General features: G+C 45.1%; 1 protein-coding gene across 2 annotated transcripts; it reads left to right on the top strand.

Annotated features, from left to right (window-relative positions):
• The first annotated feature begins 1,690 nt into the window (after positions 1-1,690).
• On the top strand, positions 1,691-21,784 carry ZNF622 (zinc finger protein 622). Of its 2 annotated transcripts, XR_003792769.1 has the most exons (8): positions 1,691-2,380; positions 3,056-3,304; positions 3,521-3,683; positions 6,480-6,592; positions 13,355-13,498; positions 15,128-15,333; positions 16,089-16,146; positions 21,702-21,784. XR_003792769.1 is itself a non-coding variant. In XM_029217930.1 (6 exons), the coding sequence occupies exons 1-6, from the start codon at positions 1,780-1,782 to the stop codon at positions 15,253-15,255; spliced, it is 1,398 nt and encodes a 465-aa protein (XP_029073763.1). In that variant the 5' UTR covers positions 1,691-1,779; the 3' UTR covers positions 15,256-15,396. The 2 variants fall into 2 exon arrangements, 1 of the variants encoding a protein (XP_029073763.1); XM_029217930.1 differs by lacking the exons at positions 16,089-16,146; positions 21,702-21,784 and having other exon boundaries at positions 15,128-15,396.
• The last annotated feature ends 1,205 nt before the right edge of the window (positions 21,785-22,989 follow it).

The raw sequence follows: 22,989 nt of genomic DNA, 5'->3' as shown, positions 1-22,989 counted from the left end.
TGGGGTGAGCAGAGTGGGGAAGGGGGTGTGACAGGCGGTCAGAAGGCGGGGTAGGGCCTCCTAGAATAGAAAGGCAATCCTCTTGGTCAGTTTGTGCTGCTATAACAAAATATCACAGACTGGGTGGCTTATAAACAACAATTTTTTTTTCTCACAGTTCTGGAAGCTGGAAGTCCAAGATCAGGGTGCCAGCATGGTCCGGTGAGGGGCCTCTTCCTAGTCTCAGACTTCTTATTCTATCCCTTTTTGGGTCTCTGAGGTCTATGTGCTCGGAATCTAATCACCTCTCAGAAGTGCCACCTCCTAATACCATCACTTTGGGAATTCGTTTGTCAATATACGAATTTTTTTTTTTCTTTTTGAGGGGGGTGGCACAAACATTCAGACCAGGGCAGGAATGTGTTTGTACTTTATTCCCAGTCAGGGGAAGCCACTGAAGGTTTTCAGCAAGAAGAACAATGCGACTTAACCTACATTTTAAAAAAACGTCAATATCTTCTTTGGTGCTACGGGCCGCTTGGATTTTAAACATGCAATGTCCAATTCTGAAAAAGGACGGACTGGTTCAGCTAGGCTGTGCAGACTACGCCTTTAACATTCATGCTTCCTATAGAACCGGGCTGCTACGCATGACATGACATAGTTAACTAGGTACAGGACACGAGGCTCGTCTGAACTGAGGTGTGCTGTTAACTGTAAAATGCGCACTGGAATCCCAAGATTTAGTACCAACAAATGAATGTAAAATGTCTCACTAAATCTTCTGGCTTGATTACATGTTGAAATGATAATATTTTGGATATACTGGCTTAAATAAAATATGGCCATCTTACCTCTCTCTTTCGGCTTTAATGAGAATGCGGCTACTATTAGATTTAAGAGGACCTACTTGTCTGGGATTCTATTTCTACTGGGCAGCGGCTGGGCTGGACTCTGCGCTCCGAGGTGCAAACTCTCCATCCAGGAGTTTCCCCTGAGCCCTTTCCGCCCCAGTAAGGCCGAGGTTCTGGCCGGGAGTCTCCGGTTTTCCTGTGAGTTCCCTCAGCCTCTAACCCGAGTCTCCGGTCCGACCCCCGGGCTGGCCAGCATCCCTGGCTTTCGTGACACCCACTCGCGGGCTGCAGGGGTGCAGGGCGCGGACCTCAGAGAATCCAGACGGTCGGGCGGTCGCACGCATCAGTCCTCCCGGCTCCCCAGTCCTCCGTCCCGCGCGGTGGTCCCCTTCCCAGCACCACGCCTCACAGCACAACCAAAAAGGACAGTAACCTGCGGGGGCGAGGCCTGTCGATCACACCCAACTCAGGGCAACACCCACCTCGGTCGACTCAATGAACACCTATTACTTCTGGTCAACCCAGCTCACGCGGATCCACCGATCCCACACCTCGCGGAGACCTAAACAACAATCACCTCAGGCCCATCCAATCACCACTCGTCTCAGGCTCATCCAATCACCACCTGCCTCAGGCCCATCCATTCACAGCCCTCCTTACGCCAACCCAATCAACACCCACCTCAGGCCGACTGGGCGGGGCTGATCCCTCCCGGGCTTCCCCCACATTCCCGGGGCCTCTGGCCTCTCCGCGGCGGGGGCGTGGCTACAGGTCGGGAGGCGGGACTTCCTGTCCGGCCGGAAATAATTCGATCCAGTCCGGAAGTCAGCTCGCAATCCGGCTCTTCGTGGGTCTTGAGGCTTACGGTCCGAGTGTCTGGTGGGGTCAGGGCGCTCAGTGGTCGCTAGACTGCTGCCTTGGTTGGCCTCTTATTTCCCGGCTGGCGATGGCGACCTACACCTGCAACACCTGCCGGGCGCTGTTGGACGACGCGGAGGCGCAGCGGGCCCACTACAAGACGGACTGGCACCGCTACAACCTGAGGCGCAAAGTGGCCGGCATGGCCCCGGTCGGCGCTGAGGGCTTCCAGGAGCGGGTGCGGGCGCAGCGGGCCCTGGCGGAGCCGGAGAGCAAGGGCGCGGCCACCTACTGCGCCGTCTGCAGTAAGAAGTTTGCCTCCTTCAAGGCCTACGAAAACCATCTGAGGTCCCGGCGGCACGTGGAGCTGGAGAAGGAGGCGGTGAGTCGGAAAGTGGCGATCCTGAATGAAAAGAACTTGGAGGAAGGGCTGGGCGTGGACAGGGATGCGGTGAACGCGGCCATCCAGCAGGTCATCAAGGCCCAGCCGTCCACGTCTCCCAAGAAGGCGGCCCCAGCGCCCGAGGCGGAGTCCCGGAGTCCAGTGACCGTGGCCGCTGGAGGACGTGGGACTCAGCAGCGAGACCCGGTCGAGAAGCCTCCCCGGCTGCAGTGGTTTGAACAGCAGGCGAAGAAGTTGGCCAAACAGCAGGGGGAGGAGGAGAGTGAGGACGACCTGGATGCAGATGGTGGGGGCCTGTCTGGGGGGCGGGGCGGGGCAGGGGACGGGGCTGGTCCTCAAGCTTCCAGTTTATCTTTGAGGTTGGAGGGGGGAGGTGTCCGTTTTCAGGTGAAAGTGATGCGTGAGGGTGTTTCCTTGGTTTCTGAAGTGGCTGGTGTGGCCAGCGCCCCCACAGGGCATTTTGTGTGTTTAGCTCACTGTTGTCGATTCGGGGACTGAAACCTTAACGGGGGGTGGGGGGAATAGTTACTTAGTAAATATTTGTAGAATGAAAGGATACATTCTCTGTTGAAGGAGGAGATTGTTAATATATGCAGAAGGAGAACATAGTACCCTCACACCATGTGCTGCAGAATGTTTAATTCCATTGGGTTTCTGGTCATGATGGCTTTGCTCTGAGTTTGAGGTGCTCAGAATCGGCTAGCTAACTTGCAGTGTGAGGCCGGAGCCAGCAATCTAGGCTTCTTGACTTAATGAGCTATTTTTCCCTCATCCCCCTGACGCTGATTGCATGTGTTCATATATGCATAGGAAAGGAGCACGTGCTTCCTTCAAGGGGTTTGCTGTGCGCTGAAAAAGAAGGGTGAAGGCATTCCTTAGCCATGCCGACCGGTGTGTGGTGGATGATTGGCTGACTTTGAGATCTTCAGCTAACTTTGTTTTTCAAATCTCTGGCTTGCAGACTGGGAGGATATTGATTCTGATGAGGAACTGGAATGTGAGGATGCTGCAGCCCCGGAGGAGGAGGCAGTGGAGGAAGAGGCTGGAGGAAGCACCCCGCGTGGTGCCATCCCCATAACTGACTGCTTGTTTTGTCCCCATCATTCAAGCTCCCTCACGAAGAATGTGGCTCATATGACTAAAGTGCACAGCTTCTTTATTCCTGATGTAGAGTATCTTTCCGATCTTAAGGGACTGATTAAATATTTGGGTAAGTTCAGTCGTTTTTTCCTTTTGAATGACAAAATACCACATTATTGGGGGGCATTAATTTGGGGCTTCTCCTCAATCTTGGATTGAGTGACCGGCCGATTTTGTGAAAATCAGCAACTTGATGGCTGTTTTTTGAAGTGTGGACATCGACAATGAGCCCTAATCTGGCTGCAAAAAGCTGCTTTCATATTTTTTTCTCAACTTATTTTTCCAGGAGAGAAAGTTGGTGTGGGGAAGATTTGCTTGTGGTGCAATGAGAGGGGGAAGTCCTTCTACTCCACGGAAGCTGTAAAGGCTCACATGAATGACAGGAGTCACTGCAAGCTCTTCACAGATGGGGATGCTCTTTTGGAATTTGCAGACTTCTATGATTTTAGGTAAGTCTGGTTTGTAATGTCGAGCGAAGCCAGCTGATCACATTTGCATTGGATTTGCACGTGCCCCTACCTGATAACTGTCTGTGTCTGGCTCTGTCCGGTATCGTATTCTTCATACCTCTTAGCACACTTTTTAGGAGGTACTTATTTCCTCTCATTCTGTAGATGAGAAACTGAGTATCACAGAGTTAAACACACATATCTGACCCGGAGAAGATCTCAGGCCCAAACTGTCAGTTTGTGTGGTTTGAAAACTTGTTTTTGCTTGTTGTGGTTTCCATGGTCAGAAGTTCAGTTTTGCCATTTACCTCAGGAACAGAGGCAGGGAGGTTAGGGTTCACATCTTGGTTTCCCTGAGAGCCCTTGAATCACAGGCTGTCCCCTAAGGGACTTGAGCTGGTGGCTGCACCAGGCCTATCCCAATCACTTGTTGGTGAAATTATTCCACCTTTACCTAGAATCTCGACTATTTCATACATCATGCAACGAATCCATGCTAGGAATTCTGGAACAGCTGGTTCTTAGTGTCAGTGTGCCTATGACCTAGCACAGGTTGCTGTGCAAGCAGGTGTGTATAATGACCGTGCCAGGTGTGCAGAGTCCACCTGATACAGGTGTTCAGAAAAGTGCTGGTCTTTTAAGTTGTCCTTTTGCATTTTCCTCCTGATTTCTCATTTCTTACTTGTCCTGACAGAGAGTTTTTCATTATAGCCACTTTGGTGGCTCTGTAGGGGTATCCATTGTGGTTTTAATTTGCATTTCCCTGATGAGGACTGATGCAGTTGAGAACCTTTTTATATATCAACTGGCCATTTGGATATCTCTTGTGAAGTATCTGATCTAGTCTTTTGTCTGTTCCTATTGGCTTATCTGCCTTAGTGTACATTTCTCCAGTTATTTTCCATGTGTATTTATGAACAGCTGTAGAAGCACAGAGATTCTTCTGGAACTACAGTGTCTAATTTGCTAATTCCTAGGTGTACTCATGTCGCTCTTTTGGTTAATTAAGTAAAAATTTTTTAATTCAGTTCTTCAGTTGCACTCCCCACATTTCAAGCCCTATGCTTAAAAACAGATGTGCTTTAAACATAGCTACCATAGTGGACACACAGACTGAAAATTTGCATCATCAGAGACTTCTGTTGTTCAGCACTGTTCTAGGACTTGTTTTTGTAATGATTAAATTGAGGAGAGCTGCATCTCCAGCTGTACAGTCTCCTCCTCTTCCTCTGTTTGCCAGCCCTCCTGGAGAGAAACAAATACAGAGGTGAAGGAATTCTGTTATAGGTTATTTGCTCACTCTTTCTTAGAACAATTTTAGATTCTCAGCAAAACTGAGCAAAAGGTACAGAGATTTCAAATATACTCCTTACCCAACACGTGCATAGCCTCCCTCATTATCAGCATCCCCCAGTGGTACATTTGTTACAATTGATGAACCAAGTTGATCCATCAATTATCACTCAAAGTCCATAGTTTAGAGTTCACTCTTGGTATTGTCCATTGTATGAGTTTGGAGAAATGTGCATACAATGACATGTATCCACCATTAGAATATCATACAGAGTGGCTTCACTGACCTACGAATCCTCTGTGTTCCGCCTGTTCATCATTCTCCTCCACCCGACCCCTGGGAAACAGTGATATTTAATGTCTCCATATTTTTGCCTTTTCCAGAATGTTGTATGATTAGAATCATACAGTATGTAGCCTTTGCAGACTGCTTCTTTCACTTAGTAATATGCTTTTAAGGTTCCTGCATGTCTTTTCATGGCCTGCTAACTCATTTCTTTTTTGTGTAATCCAAAAATACTCCCTTGTATGGATGTGCCACAGTTTATTTATCTGTTCACCTATTGAAGCACATGTTGGTTTCTTCAAGTTTTAAGAATTTGGATAAATCTTCTGGAATTCATGTGCAGGTTTTTGTATGGACAGAAGTTTTTGACTCCTTAGGGTAAATACCAAGCAGCAGGATTGCTGGGTCTTACGGTAAGAGTGTGTTTGATTTTTGCAAGACACCGCCAGCTCTTCCAAAGGGGCTGTACCCTCTTGCATTCCCACTAGCAATTAATGAGAGTTCCTGTTGCCCCAGATCCTCACCAGCATTTGATATTGTCATTGTTCTGGATTTTGACCATTTTGATAGGTGCATACTGGTATCTCTGTGTTTTAATTTGCATTTTTCTGATGACATATGTTGTGGAGCATCTTTTTTGCATGCTTATTTGCCATGTGTGTATCTTCTTAGTGAGGAGTCTGTTAAGGCCTTTGGCCCATGTTTTAATCAGATTGTTTATTGCTGAGTTTTAAGAGTTCTTTTTGCATTTGGATATCAGTCCTTTATCAGATGTGTCTTCTGCAAATACTTTTTTCCAAGTCTGAATCTTGTATTTTAATTCTCTCGACATTGTTTTTCACAGAGCAGAAGTTTTTAATTTTAATGAAGTTTAGCTTATCAGTTATTTCTTTCATGGACTGTGCCTTTTGTGTCGTTCCTAAAAAGTCATCACCAAACCCTAAGTTATCTAGGTTTTCTCCTATATTATCTGTAGGATTTTTTATAGTTTTGTATTTTACATTTAGGTCTGGGATCCATTTTGAATTCATAGGCCATTTGCATACTTTACTACAAAGAAAATGCTAACAAATTGTTTTCTCTCCAGAAGCTTTCAGTGTAGTCGCTGCAACTGTTAACCTCTCACCCCTAACCCCTTTAGTTATCTAGTAGGTTTGCAGTATTTTAGTTAAATTTGAGGTATTGGTCTATGTATTAATGACATTCCATGGTTCCAGGAGTAGCTACCCAGATCACAAGGAAGGGGAGGACCCTGATGAGACTGAGGACTTGCCCTCAGAAAGGGCCTTGGAATATGAAGACGACACCATGGAGCTGATTCTCCCTTCCGGTAAGTGCAGTTGTCCAGAATACATAGCTGCATGCTGCTGAGATTATCGGAGCGGCATGTTCCCATCACTTCCCTTCCACACCAAGGGGAGAGACCCTACAGCTTCAAGTGTGTGTTTGTGTTCCCCTGGATGAGGTGAACTCTGAAGGTTGCCCCGTAGCTCTGTCTTGGCTGTTTTGTTTAAATTGCATCAATGTTTTCCTCACTTTTGTTGTGATTCGTAATGCTTTAATCAGTCACTGCCTTTCTTTTCAATACGTAGACCTTTTGTATTCTGTTTATTATCTGGTTTTTTGGCCCCATCCAGGTTTTTCTTGTTAAACTTGACTTTGCTCTTATTCCTTGAACTGATTCCTGTTTCCATGGTGGCTCAGACTTGCATATGTTAGTTTGGCATGGGTGGACCTGATTGACAGCACCCAGGTTTCCTGTCCGTATTCTGGGTGTAGGGGGAGGCTTGGAGTTTGAATTCTGCCTTCTCCTTTGGGGAACAGGATTCATAATGGCAGGATTTTGTCCCAGATGTGAATAGAAGAAGGAAAGCCATGAATATGAGAAGTATGCAGTATTGCTTACAGTGTTATGCTTAGCTAATAGGAATGGGGGCAGCTACAGAAGACGTGTCTAAAAAGGACAGGGAATGGGATGATAAGATAATAAGATCCTAATAATACCTCGTATTTACTGAGCAGTTAGCACATTCAGGCAGATATATTATTTTAGCTTTACATCAAGCCTTTGAGTTAGATTCTGTTATCCTTATTTGACATATGAGCCAGCTGAAGCTTAGACAGGTTGAGTAATTTACCCAGGATCATGGACCTCGTCAGCGAAGCCCTTTCCCCACTTGTCTCCACTGCCTGGGAGATTTGCAGTGATGGTGGGAGCAGGAACAGCCACATTGCCAATGGAGACGTCTGCCATGAAGAAGCCACCCTGAGGTGCTGCTCTCCACCTGGAATAGCACGGCTTAGGTATAGAGAGCCCTGCTTAACCCAGAGTAATAACCTTCTAAGGCTAAGGGCAGCTTTAGACAATGACAGTGAAAGGACAGTGCCGGCAGAACCTGTCTTGAGGATATAATTCTTCTACAGTGGGGGGAAGCGGCAATGCAGCAGGATATTGTGGCCTACACAATACGCAGCAGCAAAACAGGCCTAAATGTATCACAGAGGACCGAGTCCCGCCTTCCCGTGGTGGAAATACTGAGGCAGAATGTCAGAAATAAGCTTAATAGCTTCTTTTCTAAGACTGTTTATTTAGCCCCTAGTTTCATTAGCTTCCCCTTCCTTAACTGAGACTGAGATCACAGAAGACCTTGAGAAAGTGAATGAAATGGTCCCTGCCAGCGGCGCATGGCGTGTAGTAGGATCACTAGGAACGTGGGCTTCATTTTTCAGCAACGCTGCTCACCAGTGAGCATATCCTATTTTAGAAGTAGAGAAATTTTCATCTGGACTTAAGACGTCTGTAGCTTAAAGACTCCTTAGCTATGTAGACAACACATTTGCCCAGAGCGATGGAGTTTCCTCAGGTTCGCCAAAGCCAAACCTGGGTGTCTTCTCAGGATCCACTCTTCCTCTCCCACATCCAGATGGTGACTAATTGCAATTCCTAAATGGCTTTTGAATATTATTTCTTTTTTTTTCTCCTTATCTGTGTCACCATGAAAGATTCCTGTCTGGCCGTCTCCAGCCTGGTTTCCACTTGACCACCAGTCTATTTTCTTTTCCCTCTGGAATTCCCAGGGGGAGCCCTTGCCTTCAGGGTCACTTTGTCGCCCAGGTGTCTGGCGCTCTTCCTTTCCCGCCCGCACGCAGTCTCCCTCCCCTGGGCCTTTGCCTGGGCGCTGCCTCTGTTCCCCCTTCCTCGTCCTCGCCCTGCAGGGCTCACGTTGGGCCCCCTGCCCAGCTGTCGTGATGTGGCTCTAGCTCCTCTGTGCCTGTGGGCTGGCTTGCCTTCTGCCCCGTTTCTGTGAGGACAAAGCTGGCGTCTTCCATCTCCGCACAGTGCCTCAGACACACAAGAGCCGCATAAATGTCTGTTGACTGAGTGACTGGCAGGTTGGAGGTGACTTTTATTTATTTATTTGCCATACGCGGGCCTCTCACTGCTGTGGCCTCTCCCGTTGTGGAGCACAGGCTCTGGACGTGCAGGCTCAGCGGCCATGGCTCACGGGCCCAGCCGCTCCGCGGCATGTGCGATCTTCCCGGACCGGGGCACGAACCCGTGTCCCCTGCATCGGCAGGCGGACTCTCAACCACTGCGCCACCAGGGAAGCCCTCTTGGGTTTTTTAAGCATGAATTTCCTTGCTTACAGCTACGTGTCCACGTACCAAGTGATGCTGTTTTAAAGTACTGGATGATGACCTCAGGGCAGCTCTTAAGGGAGACTGGGAAGTAGTGAGTAAGCGGCTTGGTCTTGGAGTACTGGGCGATATTGTACTGTTAGACTCTGGAGAGGCCAGACCAGCTGCCAGGTGCTGCCTTACCTCAGCTTTCGTCCCTAGCTGTGCACTTTTTTCTGAGTGTGTGCATTTTCCTGGGGAAACGCTGTTACATCATAAAGTCACCTGTGTGGCCACACGGATTTTTAAATTTTTTTATTTCTTCATTTGTTTTTTAATTAATTAACTTATTTTTTGGCCACCCTGCGTGGCTTGGGGGATCTTAGTTCCCCGACCAGGGATCGAACCCGCACCCTGGGCAGTGAAAGCACGGAGTCCTAACCACTGGACCGTGAGGGAATTCCTCCGCACAGATTTCTTTTGACTGTGCGGGTAAGTGCACTTTTTCTGGGGAAAGGCTGTAGTTTCTGAAAAGCATCTGTGACTTGGATGAGATTAAGAGCCAAGAATGGAAAAATCTAAATGTACAGCATTCGCTGCCTTCCTGGGTCTTCTTCACAGATGACCGGGGGCTGAGCCCTGATAATAGAATTTGTTTAAATAGCAACAGAACATAGCACTCTTAGTGAATCAGAAGGTCCCAATATTTGGAAATTTATTCCAGCTATACAGTTACATACACTTTTACCATCTCATTTTAAAAACCAGTCATGCTCTAGTCAGTCTTGGTTATAATGAGACATGACAGGTTTGTGTCCATTGGTTTACCTCCGTGTCTCAGTGCTGACTTGGGGATTTTGTAATGAACCAAGAAAATAGGAAATCTCTGAATAAACACTGTATACGTGTGTAGTGATATTATAACAGTATATTCAGTCACCTGGTTATGTCTTTGAACGAATTTACCGTTCAGAAACTTCCTTGATTATGCTCAGTTATATGACTGGGTCAGCGTGGATGTTAGCATGAAGCTGACTTGGGAAGGATTCTAATGTGGAGAGCCTAGCGGTACTTAATCAGCTACACTTAGCAGAGTCTGCTTTAAACTGGTTTTGAAAGCAGCAGGGAGTTGTGATTCCTGAAATCTAGTTGCTTCAGGTCAAGTAGATGATCCCAGAGGCAGTGGCATAGAGTGTCCGGTAGAGGGCGCTATGAGCATTTATTTTGAAGACTGTGGTCTGGCTCAGTTCCTCCCTCTTTGCTCTTCAGTTCCTGTGGAGCAAGTTGGTGTGAAAACACATCCAGTTAGTTGCTGACTAGCCAGATGAATCTGTTGCTGGATCCACGAAAGGCACGTGATCAATCTTCTTAGGAAACTTACAGTTAGAGATATTTTCTTTTTCACTGTCTAATGTCACCCAGTGTTAGGCTATTTGTTAAGTAGGAGTGGAAACTTTTAAAATACATTTATTTATTCGTTTGTTTATTTCTTTCTTTTTGGCTGCACTGGGTCTTTGTTGCTGCATGGGCTTTCTCTAGTTGTGGCGAGCGGGGGCTACTCTTCGTTGCGGTGCACGTGCTTCTCACTGTGGTGGCTTCTCTTGTTGAGCATGGGCTCTAGGTGCATGGGCTTCAGTAGTTGTGGCACGTGGGCTCAGTAGTTGTGGCGCACAGACTTAGTTGCTCTGCGGCACGTGGGATCTTCCCTGACCAAGGCTCGAACCCGTGTCCCCTGCATTGGCAGGCGGATTCTTAACCACTGCGCCACCAGGGAAGCCCTCAGTCTTTTTTTTTAATTGAAGTACAGTTGATTTACAGTTTTGTGTTAGTTTCTGGTGTACAGCAAGTGATTCTGTTTTATATATATATATATATATATATATATATATATATATTCTTTTTTGTATTCTTTTCCATTATGGTTTATTACAGTATACTGAATATAGTTCCCTGTGCTATACAGTAGGGCCTTGTTATTTACCTATTTTATGTACAGTAGTTTGTATGTGCTAGTCCCAAACTCCTAATTTCTCCCTTCCCCACCTCCTTCCTTTCCCCTTTGAGAACCGTAAGTTTGTTCTCTATGTCCGTGAGTCTGTTTCTGTTTTGTAAAGAAGTTCACTTGTATCATGTTTTAAGTTAGGAGTGACAGTCTTGTAAGCAGTTCTTACTGTGGAGAAAGATAGATGGACAGGTTGTGGCTTCATCATAACTCAGACATTACCCATCTGTTATTTATGGACAGGCACACCGTGTTCTATAACGAATTTTCCTTGATGAGGGCCTTCCAGTTGAGCTGTTCTCAGCACATTGTACTTGGTGCTTAATGTTAGGTTCTCACTGTCATTGCCACAGGACAGGAGTAACTTTAAACACCGAATGTTTAGCGTTCTCCTGTCAGGTGTCGGAAACCTTGGCATTGATTAATGAAACTTTTTCAAGCATGTTTTAGAAGCCAACCTTCAATAATAACGGATTTCTAAATGCTGCTTACGAATGTAAATAAATCGATTTATTAAGTACTAATGACCAGCAGCATTATCATTTAATGATTTTGAGGAAATCATCATTGCAAACTCAGAGCATCCTGCCTATATTATAAATAGAAAGTCATAATCAGCAGTGCTGGGCTTTCCTGCCAGAGTCTCCATTTAAGAGTGAGTCCTTCTCCATCCGCTGTATCTCACTTATTTCTTGTGGTTTAGGAGCTTTGTTAACTCTTCTGCTGCCAGAACAGTCAGGTCCTGGGAAGCATCTTTTCATCCATATTAGTATCCAAAGGCCACATCATCTCTGAATTGAAAGTTTCTCTTTGTCATCTCTTGCATCTGATCACCAATCAGTCAACTGGAAGTAACCACTTTTCCATATCTGCGCAGAGAGCAAACTGTTTCCCAGGTAGCTTGCCAGGTATAGGGACTTGAAACGAAATAACCTGACAGAATTTTTTCTTGCAAGTTAAAAATCGAGGTCCTAAAAGCGAATATAGCCATCTACAATAGTTAACAGTATTCTGTTCATGGTCTTTCTGCACAAAATATTCTGAAAGAAATGATTTTATATATATAAGTGTCCGTACTCCTGGTTCTACCTGGCTGTATTTCCTTAATTCGTTTTCAGTGGAAACAGCTGTTCCATGCCTTGTGTGTATGCTGTTGTTAAGCTTCTATGCGTTGATGTCTGTCTGGGAATGTATTTGATTGCTTATGTTCTAGTTAATATTCTTGTGAAAGTATAGCCTGGGTTTAGTAAGCTCTCAGGTGATCTCATGCCGGTGGCCCAGGAGAACTTTTCAAGAGCCAGGGCGCTCTGATGGAGCCTGGAGTGTGTCATCACTGAAGCCCGCCCCCTTCACTTTCACCTGCTGTGAAGCTGAGATCCAGGGGTCAGCACACTTGTCCTATAAAAGAACAGATAGTCCAAAGCGTTCATTTCTGAAAGCGTGATTGACTGACATGGTTGTATCAGATCCTTCTCAGTAAGTAAAACCTGGAGAGAGGATTCATCTTAGTCATCTTTTAAAATTACGGTTCGGGCTTCCCTGGTGGCGCAGTGGTTGAGAGTCCGCCTGCCGATGCAGGGGACACGGATTCGTGCCCCAGTCCGGGAAGATCCCACATGCCGTGGAGCGGCTGGGCCCGTGAGCCCTGGCCGTTGAGCCTGCGCGTCCGGAGCCTGTGCTTCACAACAGGAGAGGCCACAACAGTGAGAGGCCCACATAATGGAAAAAAATAAAAATAAAAAATAAAATAAAATTACGATTCACCAGGCGACTTCCGTCGTTTAGAAAGCAGTAGGGCAGGGTTTCTCAGCCTCAGCACTGTGGACGTTTGGGCCAGATAATTCTTTGTTTTGGGGGCTGTGCTGTGCATTGTACGATGTTTAGCCGCATCCCTGGCTTCCACCCACTAGATGTCAGGAGCCTCCCTCTAGCTGTGACAGCCAAAAATGTCTCCAGTCATTGCCACGTGTCCTCTGGCGATAAAATTGCCGGTTTGAGAACCACTGCAATAGAGAATTTAAGCAAAGGAAAAGTGGATTGGTGTCTCTTCTAGACTCAGACTGTGGCTTGTAGACCTAAACATCAGGGCCATTATCTGTGCTTAATCTTTTTTCTATTAAAAAAAAAGTTAAAGCTCCTTACCTCCTCGGATCCTATTATCTGTATTAGTTGGGGGCAGCTATGTGAATTTCTAGGGAAGCATATTGTCAGTACAGATGCTGAATTTTTCACCTGGCAGTGACTTGCCATTATCTCTGTTTTTCAGTGTCTCTACTCTTTGGTTTTCCTTCTTTCATTGTTTAACATGCAGCTTCATCTTTCTTCAGCAGATTAAAGCACTGTTTCTTCTGGCACATCCATTTTCCAGCTAGATAAAAGTGAAAATTCTGATTCAGAAAGCCTTTACTTTTATAGCTCTGCCTTGAAAAACTGTCCAACTCAGTGCTTCAATATTGTTCTTTTGAAAAACAGGTGCCAGAGTGGGTCATCGCTCCTTGATGAGATACTACAAACAGCGGTTTGGCTTGTCAAGAGCTGTGGCAGTTGCTAAGAATCAGAAGGCTGTGGGCCGGGTCCTCCAGCAGTACAGAGCCCTGGGCTGGGCTGGCAGCACAGGTACGTCCACGTGGACCACAAGGCCCGGCCCAGGAACTTGCATCGCACAAGGGGCCTCGGGTGAACTGGTTTTTTTCTTTGTCCTTGTGGGTCCTCTCTAGGGGAAACTTACCTTCTTGGCCCTGGGGGCTTCTGTGACCACTTGAGACATTTATGGCAATAAGCCCAAAGCTCCATGACTTAAAAGCTTTGTATTCCCTAGCATAGTAACTATTTTAAAACTCATATAGACCATTACCTTTTTCAGGAGGTATAGTTACAAAAATAATTGTTTAGCAATTAGCAAAGGTTGAAATTCTCCTGGAGGTCATACAGAGGAATTAAATATCCTTGTGGCGATAGTTTGAGCTGTGAAGTCAAACATGACTTACCTGATATACTTGTAGGTTCTTATACAATGAGTATGAGTAATTTAATTGATTGAAACCTCTGTTTCCTCACTTATAAAGTGAAGATGATATTAATAGGACCTACTTGTAGAGTTGGGCACGTTGACTGTCATAATGCATGTATGACATAGCACATGTACATAATAAAGGCCAGCTGTCGGTTCTTCCTTTTGTAATTTTTCCATAGAAAACTTAGTAAGACTCAGAGCTAGAGCAAGCCACTGAAACTGTTAAGCTTTGAAACATCATCAGTGTGAAATTATTTAAATCTATTCTGATGTGTCTGCTGAGTGAAGCTCATTATGCTTGGATCTTCAAGGAGAAAGTCAGTCCACTGAAAACAGTATAGAGAGAAGGGAGAGAGCTGCCTTCTGATGGCCTGGAAAGCTTTGGCACTGGAATCCATTGTAAATGGCTCTGTGTTTATATACACGTAGGTTCCTTCACTACGGCTCCCTGTGAGCTGAGTTGGTTTTTTATAATTAATTAATTTTTGGCTGCTTTGGGTCTTCGTTGCTGTGCGTGGGCTTTCTCTAGTTGCGTCGAGCGGGGGCTGCTCTTCTTTGTGGTGTGTGGGCTTCTCATTGCGGTGGCTTCTCTTGTTGTGGAGCAGAGGCTCTAGAGTGCAGGCTCAGTAGTTGTGGTGCACGGGCTCAGTTGCTCCACGGCATGTGGGATCTTCTTGGACCAGGGATCGAACCTGTGTCCCCTGTACTGGCAGGCGGATTTTTTTTTTTTTGAGGTACGCGGGCCTCTCACTGTTCTGGCCTCTCCCGTTGTGGAGCACAGGCTCTGGACACGCAGGCTCAGCGGCCATGGCTCGTGGGCCCAGCTGCTCCGCGGCATGTGGGATCTTCCTGGACCGGGGCACGAACCCGTGTCCCCTGCATCGGCAGGCAGACTTCCAACCACTGCGCCACCAGGGAAGTCCCTCTGACTTGGTTTATAGTCTGCCTTTCTCTGTCCCTTTTGGTCAATGGGGCTTCACCTTTTGGGCTTATAGACCTTTTCAGATGATGAAAACTAAAGAGGCTCATCCCAGGAAAATGTATATAGAGAGAAGTTCTGGTATGCAATAAACCCCGCAAGGCCCATTGGATAGAGACCCCAGATAATAACTCTTGTTTAAATATAAGAACCCACTTACCCGAAACTAGCTTTGATTCTCTGCCAAGTTGGGTCTTCTCTGATCACAGGTCACAGACCTTTGCCTCATTTCTTATCCCCTTTCCAACCCCAGGAGCAGCTCTCGTGCGCCAGCGGGACATGCAGTATGTCCAAAGGATGAAGTCCAAATGGATGCTGAAGATGGGGATGAAGAACAACGCCACCAAGCAGATGCACTTCAGGCCCCAAGTGCTGTTCTGAGTCGGCCAGGGATTGCGTCATCATCCTTCTCCTGCACAAGCGTCCTTCTTGCCTGGGGACCAGTGGAAGCGGGATCAGGTAGCAGACCCTTATGCTGCTACTTCTTCCTGTACCTTCTCTGTCCTGACCTGATAATAAAAGTCAGAATCGTATTGGCTCTCCAGTGTAATTTTTGGACAGGGTTGAAATGTCGTGTTTTTGCAAAGTGAGTGCTGTGTCAGCTGGACGCAGGCCCTGCCCTTCTGAGAGTTGCTTTGTTGTCTCGGCTTGAAACTGATTTAGGGCTGTCAGAATAATGTGGGGAATTCAAGAGCGGCTTGTCTGCTCCAAACCTGGTTTAATTTTCAGAAGAACACCTTACCATATCATGGCGCTGGGACCTCTGTAAGGGGGCTTTGAAGCTTCTGGAGGAGCAGAGTTGAATGTCCCTCCCTGGAATGTGTTATGGCTCCCAAGGTGGTGACAGTTTGGGCACTTTCATTAAATCCAGGGAAAGTAAAAGGGCATGTCAGTGGCTTGCTGTCAAGGGTCTTCATTTCTAAATGTGATCCCAGAAAGAACGAGTGTGCTTCACCCTGAGACTCAGTTTCCAGTGCCGCCTTTAGAGTAGGAAGAAAATCAATGTAAAATGTGTAAATTGCATTTGAGAAACAAGAACGACCTCAGGATTCAGTCTCTGCAGAGATGCTCCGTTTAGTGGTTTAGGGGGAAGGCCATGATATATTGGAAATGAAAGTAAACGTGAAGTTCAGATCCATTGAGCTACCTTTCTGACTTTGGAAAAGTGACTTGGTCTTTGAAATCTGTAAAATGAGGTGTTTATTACCTCACAGGTTGTGCCGTTAATTAAATCAGCAACGGAGCCGTCCCTCGCTCAGTCCGCAGCACAAAGTAAGTGCTTCAAGTTCTCCCTGGTGGGGCAGGTGCCCCTCTGAGGAGGGGCATGTCTGGGCAGCGCAGTGGTCTTTCTGAGGAGTGGATTCAGGGATGCCTGGAGATCGTGTTTGCCCTTACCATGCACTCAGCAGCCCTCGCTAGCTGGAGACACATCTTTTTCCTTAAATTTTGGGTGCAGAATGGAATGAATTATATTTCATTAGTACGCGGGTTCACTATCTAAAAGTGGAGGGCTCCCTAGTTTAACTTTACTCCTTCATCCTGTCTAACATTCTCGTCACACAAGTACCCACCTTCTTGTCTTTGACATCTTTGAATCTATATCCTGAGAAAACTATACAGTGCTTGGCATGGGGTGTGTTTTTAATCTATACTTAGCTGAACGTACGGGACATTGTGCTATATTTCTTGTCAGTTTTGTTTTTCTTTGAGTATTTTTTCACTCGACTTGGTAAGCCTAATTCATCTTTTGACTGCTGGGAGGTGTCCATACTGTGTTCTCCACACAGAACTTCCCTCCCGCTGCAGCTGACCCCTCCTCCTCTCTAACCTCCAAGTCCCACACCAGCACTGCACTGTTTGAGTGCCTCGTTTATATTGGTGCCCTTTTAATTTTGAGGCATTTTTGTTGTTGTTGTTGTTGTTGCGGTACACGGGCTTCTCACTGCTGTGGCCTCTCCCATTGCGGAGCACAGGCTCCAGACGCGCAGGCTCAGCGGCCATGGCTCACGGGCCCAGCTGCTCCGCGGCACGTGGGATCTTCCCGAACCTGGGCACGAACCCGTGTTTCCTGCATCGGCAGGCGGACTCTCAACCACTGCGCCACCCGGGAAGCCCCTTGAGGCCTTTTTACCTGTGAGTGGCGATGAGGACAGCGTATTTGCTGACCTGAAAACATCCCATTTATGTATTATCTACTTCTTCCAGTCTTCAAGAGACTCGTTCTGAGTTAAGTTTGTGAAGCAATCCACTGTCACCTCTATCCACATCATAACTTTTAAAAATTCAGTTTATTTGCCTTTCTGGAGTAAAGCTCTACTTGGGAAAGAAGGCAAAGAAAAAAGATTTAAACAACTTCTCTAGTTGAAGAAACAAAACAGCATGAGAAATGAGCTTGTTTTGCCAGGGTGGACTTCTCTGTGGTTCAGGAAAGTAGGGAAATGTCTGATACTGGATTTCCTTGTCATTCTCTCCTTTGATGTGTGTCTATTTTTCATCCTCTGGGTGCACTGCGCCCCACTCTCTGACTTCTGTAGTTGGGATTCCTGGGGCTTCCTGGCCCGTTCCCACACAGCAATTTGCCACCAGATCTCCCCACTTTGGTCTTTTCAGGGCTGCATATTCTTGACGTGATGTCATGCCCATCACATTGGAGAAGAGGCAGAACCTGTCAAACTACCAGCTTAGAGCCTAAGGAGAAGCTCCCATCCTTAACTTCACACTTGATCATTTTTAATTTCACTACTTAAAATATATTGGAGACATAGTGCTTTTTTCTTTCTCCAATTATTTATTCACATTAAAAAAATTTTTTTTATTTTACATCTTTGTTGGAGTATAATTGCTATTCACATTTTTAAAATTAAATATTTATCCAAATTAACCCCAAAGTAAATTTTTATTAAATCCAAATTTTTAGTTTAATCCTTATCAATACTTGCTAACACCTATTATCTGTAAGATAGTTAGGTGTCTAAACTGACAGTAGATACCAAAGTAATCCTATTAAAGTTTCTGAATTAGGGCCAAGTTAGCACTGGCTGCTGTAGCTGGCTGAGTGACTTGTAAGGACTCTTTTCTCCTGGGAGTAATCTGAGGATGGGATGGACCTTGCAAGTTGATTCATCTGTCTTTGGTTGAGACATCAAGACTGGGGTCAAAAGCGAGAGAATATAATCTCGCTCCCTCTCTGTGTATTTTACCAAAGCCCCAGGGAGCTTTGCAGATTGGTTGCACTACCCATCCGCAGACTAGATGATGACTCGATGTATTCTTTCTGCTTTGTGGACTATGCATTGTGTTTTACAGAGTACAAAGTGCTTTATTGTGCCATGTTTTGTTTCTCCACTGTGAAGTGTAGGTAACATTCCTATTTCACACATGAGAAAATAGATTTAGGGAAGTTCAGTAACCTTTGTAGGGAGACAACAAAAAGAAGCCAGAGATTTCTGATCCAGCGTTCTTAACGTCACAACATGTTCATACAGAATGTTCAGCAGCGTCTCATCCTAAGGAGCACGCTCAGTGGGGCTGTAAACATCTATTCAAGTCCCTTCTATTTGCAGCGGCTGTGAAAGAACCTTGTTCTAAATTGAGAAACACATGGAATTTAATATGTCCTTTAATGTTACATACATGATACATACATAGTTAACATAAATGTTACCACATAAAATATCTTTTCTTGCCTAGAATGTGAATGAATTTGGCCCTTAACCAATTTTGATCATTTGTGAGTTCTTAATTTTAGGTTGCTTTCCTCTGTCTGAGATTTTTCAAAACTCTGTTAAGATTCCATTGGACATGATTAATTTGGAATTCACAATAATTCATCTGTAGGAGACCAGATAATTGCTGTGTTTCCAACTCTGCAAGCGGGCATTTTTGCAAGGGAATTGCTTGTAGTCCTAGAGAAATTTATAAGTGCATTGAAGAATACCTGTCATTTAATTTAGACTCATTTGCAGTTGGCACATTAATTATTAATGCCACTGAAACTGATGGAGATTAGGAAGATTTGATTAGCTTGTTAATGCTGCAAACATTTCAGTGTTAGAATAATAATTTATTGATTATTTGTGGGGCTGACTGTTCTGTAGATCTGTTCTTTCTTCCTGGGCACAGAGCTTCCCAGCCAGACTATATTTCCCAGCCTCCCTGGTAGCAAGGTGTGGTTATGTGACTAAATTAGGGCCAATGGATGTGAGCAGAGGTTGGATTCAATCTAAGTACAGATCATCTCCAACTTGGAGACAAGCAGCATTTTTACACTCTGCCTCTTTTTCCTCTGCCCACCTGGAGATGAGGTGTTGCCACTTTCACCCATGTTGCCACTCTCATCTCAGAGGACAGCAGAGTGATTGGGTGAAAGGAACCAGGGTCTCTAAATGGCATCATGGAGTAGAGCTGCCCTGCTGACCCAAGCTGGTTGGGCTATTATGTGAAATAAACTGAAGCCACTGTGTTGTGGAGTTTCTGCTACAGTAGCCTCGCTTATAATCTAATAGAGTAAAACCCCAGGGTAATGCTAATGTGACCTGTCATAATGCAACAGTGTTTGAGATGCAATTGTCAATTTCTGGTTCATAGCTTTCCTCTTGGTCTTGTTCTCAAACTGAGGTGGGCTAGATCCTTCTCTTTACACAGGATTGGGGGACAGTTAGGAAAAAAGTGCCTTACGATCATATGGGAATTTCTCAGGTCAGTATGTTCACTATGTCTCTTTTTTTATTCTTTCAGAGACAGTCAGAAACTGAAAATGAATATGTGTTATTAACCTTGTATGCAACTTTGCAACATGCTGTTAATTCTTTGACCCTGCTCCCATGGGGAGGCAGGGTCTATCTCCCCTTCCTTTGATGCTGGCCTGGCCTTAGTTGACTTGCTCATAACCAATAAAATGCAGCAGTAGTGACGCTGCGGATTCCACAGACAGTCACATAATGCAGTTCGGCTCCATCTTGCTTCCTTGGCCCCTGACCATGTAAGAAGTCTGACTCCCTCAAGGAGGTCAGGCTGTACAAAAGCCCAGGATATGGGGAAGGGTCACTGTAGGTGCTCTGGTTGACGGTCCCAGTTGAGGTTCCAGTCAGTGGCCAACACCCACTGCCAGCATCGGAGGTCACCATCTTGCACGCCCAGCCCAGTCGAATCTTCAGATGACGGCAGCGTCCACTGACATCTGACCACAACCATGCGACAGATCCTAACCAAAAACCGCCCAAATGAGATTTCCCCAAACCCCTGGCCCACGGAGGCCGTGAGCATAATAAAACAATTGTACACCACTGGGTTTACACAAGCAGTGGTGACTAGTACACTCTACCATTATACCATCACCTGTTTTGCACAGTTGGCATTTCGGTTTCCACTTGCCAACTTTTGGTGCAGTTTTCCTGTCAATATGACTTCAAGGGCAAGGACTTTACATACATTACTTATGTTACTTAATCTTTACAACATCCTTATCGAGTAGATATGATTATTATTCCCACTGTACAGCTCAGGAACCTCAGGCATAATTGGCCAGGGTCTTGCTGCTCTACATCACTATGCTATCATCTGTGCTGCTTGAGTCATAGAATTTCAGACTCTGGTGACACATTGAACTGACCCAGATCAATTTCCACCTCCCACCTCTTCCCTCCCATCTGGGTTACATACAAGAACCTGGATGCACGGGATGGTGTCATGTGACTCATCTGTGGAACACGTCAGTAATTGACAGCAAGGGAAAACAGTTGTCTCCATGCTGGGCTTGATACTCACTATACTACTCAGGAAAGTCAAACTTTTTTCAACTCCTTCAAACAACCTTTTAGTACAAACTATTTTCTGAGTAAACATGATGCATTTCTTTGGAGGAAGTGAATGCACCTATAGTTAGCATAGACCTACAAATATATTAAAAGTGTTTAACTATACTAAAACATCAAATCTGTATTTGTTAAAGAAATCTACAATTTTGATTCTATTGAATAAGACCTCTAAATCCAAGGCATTCATTATTATGTTACTCCATGGTATTCTATTATTAATGACCACATTTGGTATTGCATCAGCAAATACCATTTTCACCTTGGGTAATGTGTCTCAGACATGTTGTCCTGACCAAGATCATCCTTTTTCTAAATCCAGCAACTGCAAATGTGGAAAATAAGACTCTGTCTATAAAAGTGATGGATTTTAGTTTTTCTGAAGAGATTTGTATTATGCTTAGTACTGGTCGATGGGAATATGAAATTGACAGTAAATAGAAACTCTCATAACATTTATGCTTGAAGCATAACACTCCTTCCAAGATGTCCTTCCTATTGCTAATTCAATGAATGAAATCTATTTGGGTAATTTGGTAGTGTCTTCTTTTTATTCATCTTGAAGCATGGGGGAGCTTTTCATGATATAAACACAAAAATGTATAACGTAAAAATTCATAACAGTAAAAGCTAAAACAAAGAGCTTATTATGTGCCAGACAGTGCTGTGTGCACTTTTAGATGTGTTAGACCATTGTGTTCTCAAAACAACTATGCAAGGTAGGTAATATCCCCATTTATCCAAGTGGGGAGACTGAGGCACTGACACCCCTTTACACTCGACGAAAGCAGTGAAGACTCTAAAGAGCTTTTGGGTTTGTTGGGTGTCTTTATTGATATAAAATGTGTTAAGAATTAAGACTGAAAAAATTTAAATGTGAATCCTTTTAAAAATACTAAAATCACCACATATTAACATTAATACATTTTTAAGAAAATAAGTATAATTCCTTCAGATACTGCAATGTTAAGAGTGAATTTATTTTACCCCTTTTCAAATGTCTTTCACATCCAGCTTGAACAGACGACAATGGGATTTTCCTCTCTGCGTCTGCACTCAGTCTACTGTACGACACACATCACGTAGATGGTGCAAACTCCCTGTAACCTGATGGGAGAACAAGAGTGAAAAGGGAAAATAACATCTTAATATTATTATGAAAATAGCAACCCCCGTGAAAAGTTCTTGGTGACAGGCAGGGGTCCCTGGATCACATTTTGAGGACCGCTTCCCTACACTTTCCTGCCTTTCGGTGCACAGGGGAGATGTCTTTCCTTAAGAAGTAGTGTCCTCATGTAAACCCGGGCCTGGAGTGTAGTAGGAGTAGGACCTGTGTGGTCAGAGGCTGGGGTGCCATCCAGGTTCTCTACCTGGTGCTTCTTGACTTTCACTAAGTTACTTGTTTCTCTGTGTCTCATGGCTGGTCATGTATCCCTTCCAGGGGCATTATAGCCATTCCAAAAGCTAGGTGACAAAGTACCGAACAGGTGCTGACGCACAGAGAATGCCTTTATAAAGGGTAGCCTTTATTTCAGATTGGCCGGTGATGGCGAGGAAAGGAAGGAGAAGGATCACACATTCCTATTTCTAGAGAGGACCAACTCCACTCACGCCAAGCCCAGAAGTAGCCTCATGTCTGTTCAGGCCAGGTTTTGATGCCACATGATTTACAAAACATCATTCAGTGTTCAGAGCTCTGGGCATTTTTGGACAGATTGTGGGCTTTACCAAATGTTACTGGGCCAGCACCAAGCTAGGGATCATGCCGGTGCAATTTCATTCAATTCTCTCCACTCCATGACCAAGAAGCAGACATCTCAGGATCCAGAAAGATATTTGCTACTTTTTGCCTTTCAACCAGATTTACAGGATCCCAGGTTTGCAGCAGTGGCCTCTGACTTTCTGTCCATGCCTGTTGCCTGTAATTAAAAGGCTAAATGTTTATTATATTTGGGTGGGTGAGGGAGTTAGACATGCGAAGTATGTATGTGTGCCCATGTGTGTGTTTCAAAATGAACCCAATGGCAGTCACAGATGACTTAATGAATGCAGGAAAAAGTTTATATTTCATTTGTTGAAAATCCACCTTAGCCAGGAGCACAATTTCCTGAAGAATAAAGATAAGGTGAGATGATCTGTTATACATACCGATAAAACCCTTTACCTACTACACTCATAAAGATAGAAATTACACACAAGGCCACATTAAAAACATCTGTAAACAAGAGCCCAAACTGATTATTTCAGGTTCATAATCTCTAATTTACAGAATTTCAGGGAGAAATCGACCCTGAAGTTGTTT

The sequence above is a fragment of the Monodon monoceros genome, unplaced genomic scaffold (genome assembly GCF_005190385.1).
Source record: "Monodon monoceros isolate NGI ecotype Baffin Bay Population unplaced genomic scaffold, NGI_Narwhal_1 Super_Scaffold_12, whole genome shotgun sequence".
Lineage (NCBI taxonomy): Eukaryota > Metazoa > Chordata > Mammalia > Artiodactyla > Monodontidae > Monodon > Monodon monoceros.
The sequence above is the reverse complement of the archived record's forward strand: the minus strand, read 5'-3'. Positions and strand labels throughout refer to the sequence as shown.

Bases quoted from the DNA above. Each gene is read 5' to 3' on its own strand.
- ZNF622 (XM_029217930.1), top strand. From the start codon at position 1,780: ATGGCGACCTACACCTGCAACACCTGCCGGGCGCTGTTGGACGACGCG. The intron at 3,305-3,520 runs GTAAGTTCAGTC...TTATTTTTCCAG, and splicing joins GGGACTGATTAAATATTTGG to GAGAGAAAGTTGGTGTGGGG. The intron at 13,499-15,127 runs GTACGTCCACGT...TTCCAACCCCAG, and splicing joins GGGCTGGGCTGGCAGCACAG to GAGCAGCTCTCGTGCGCCAG.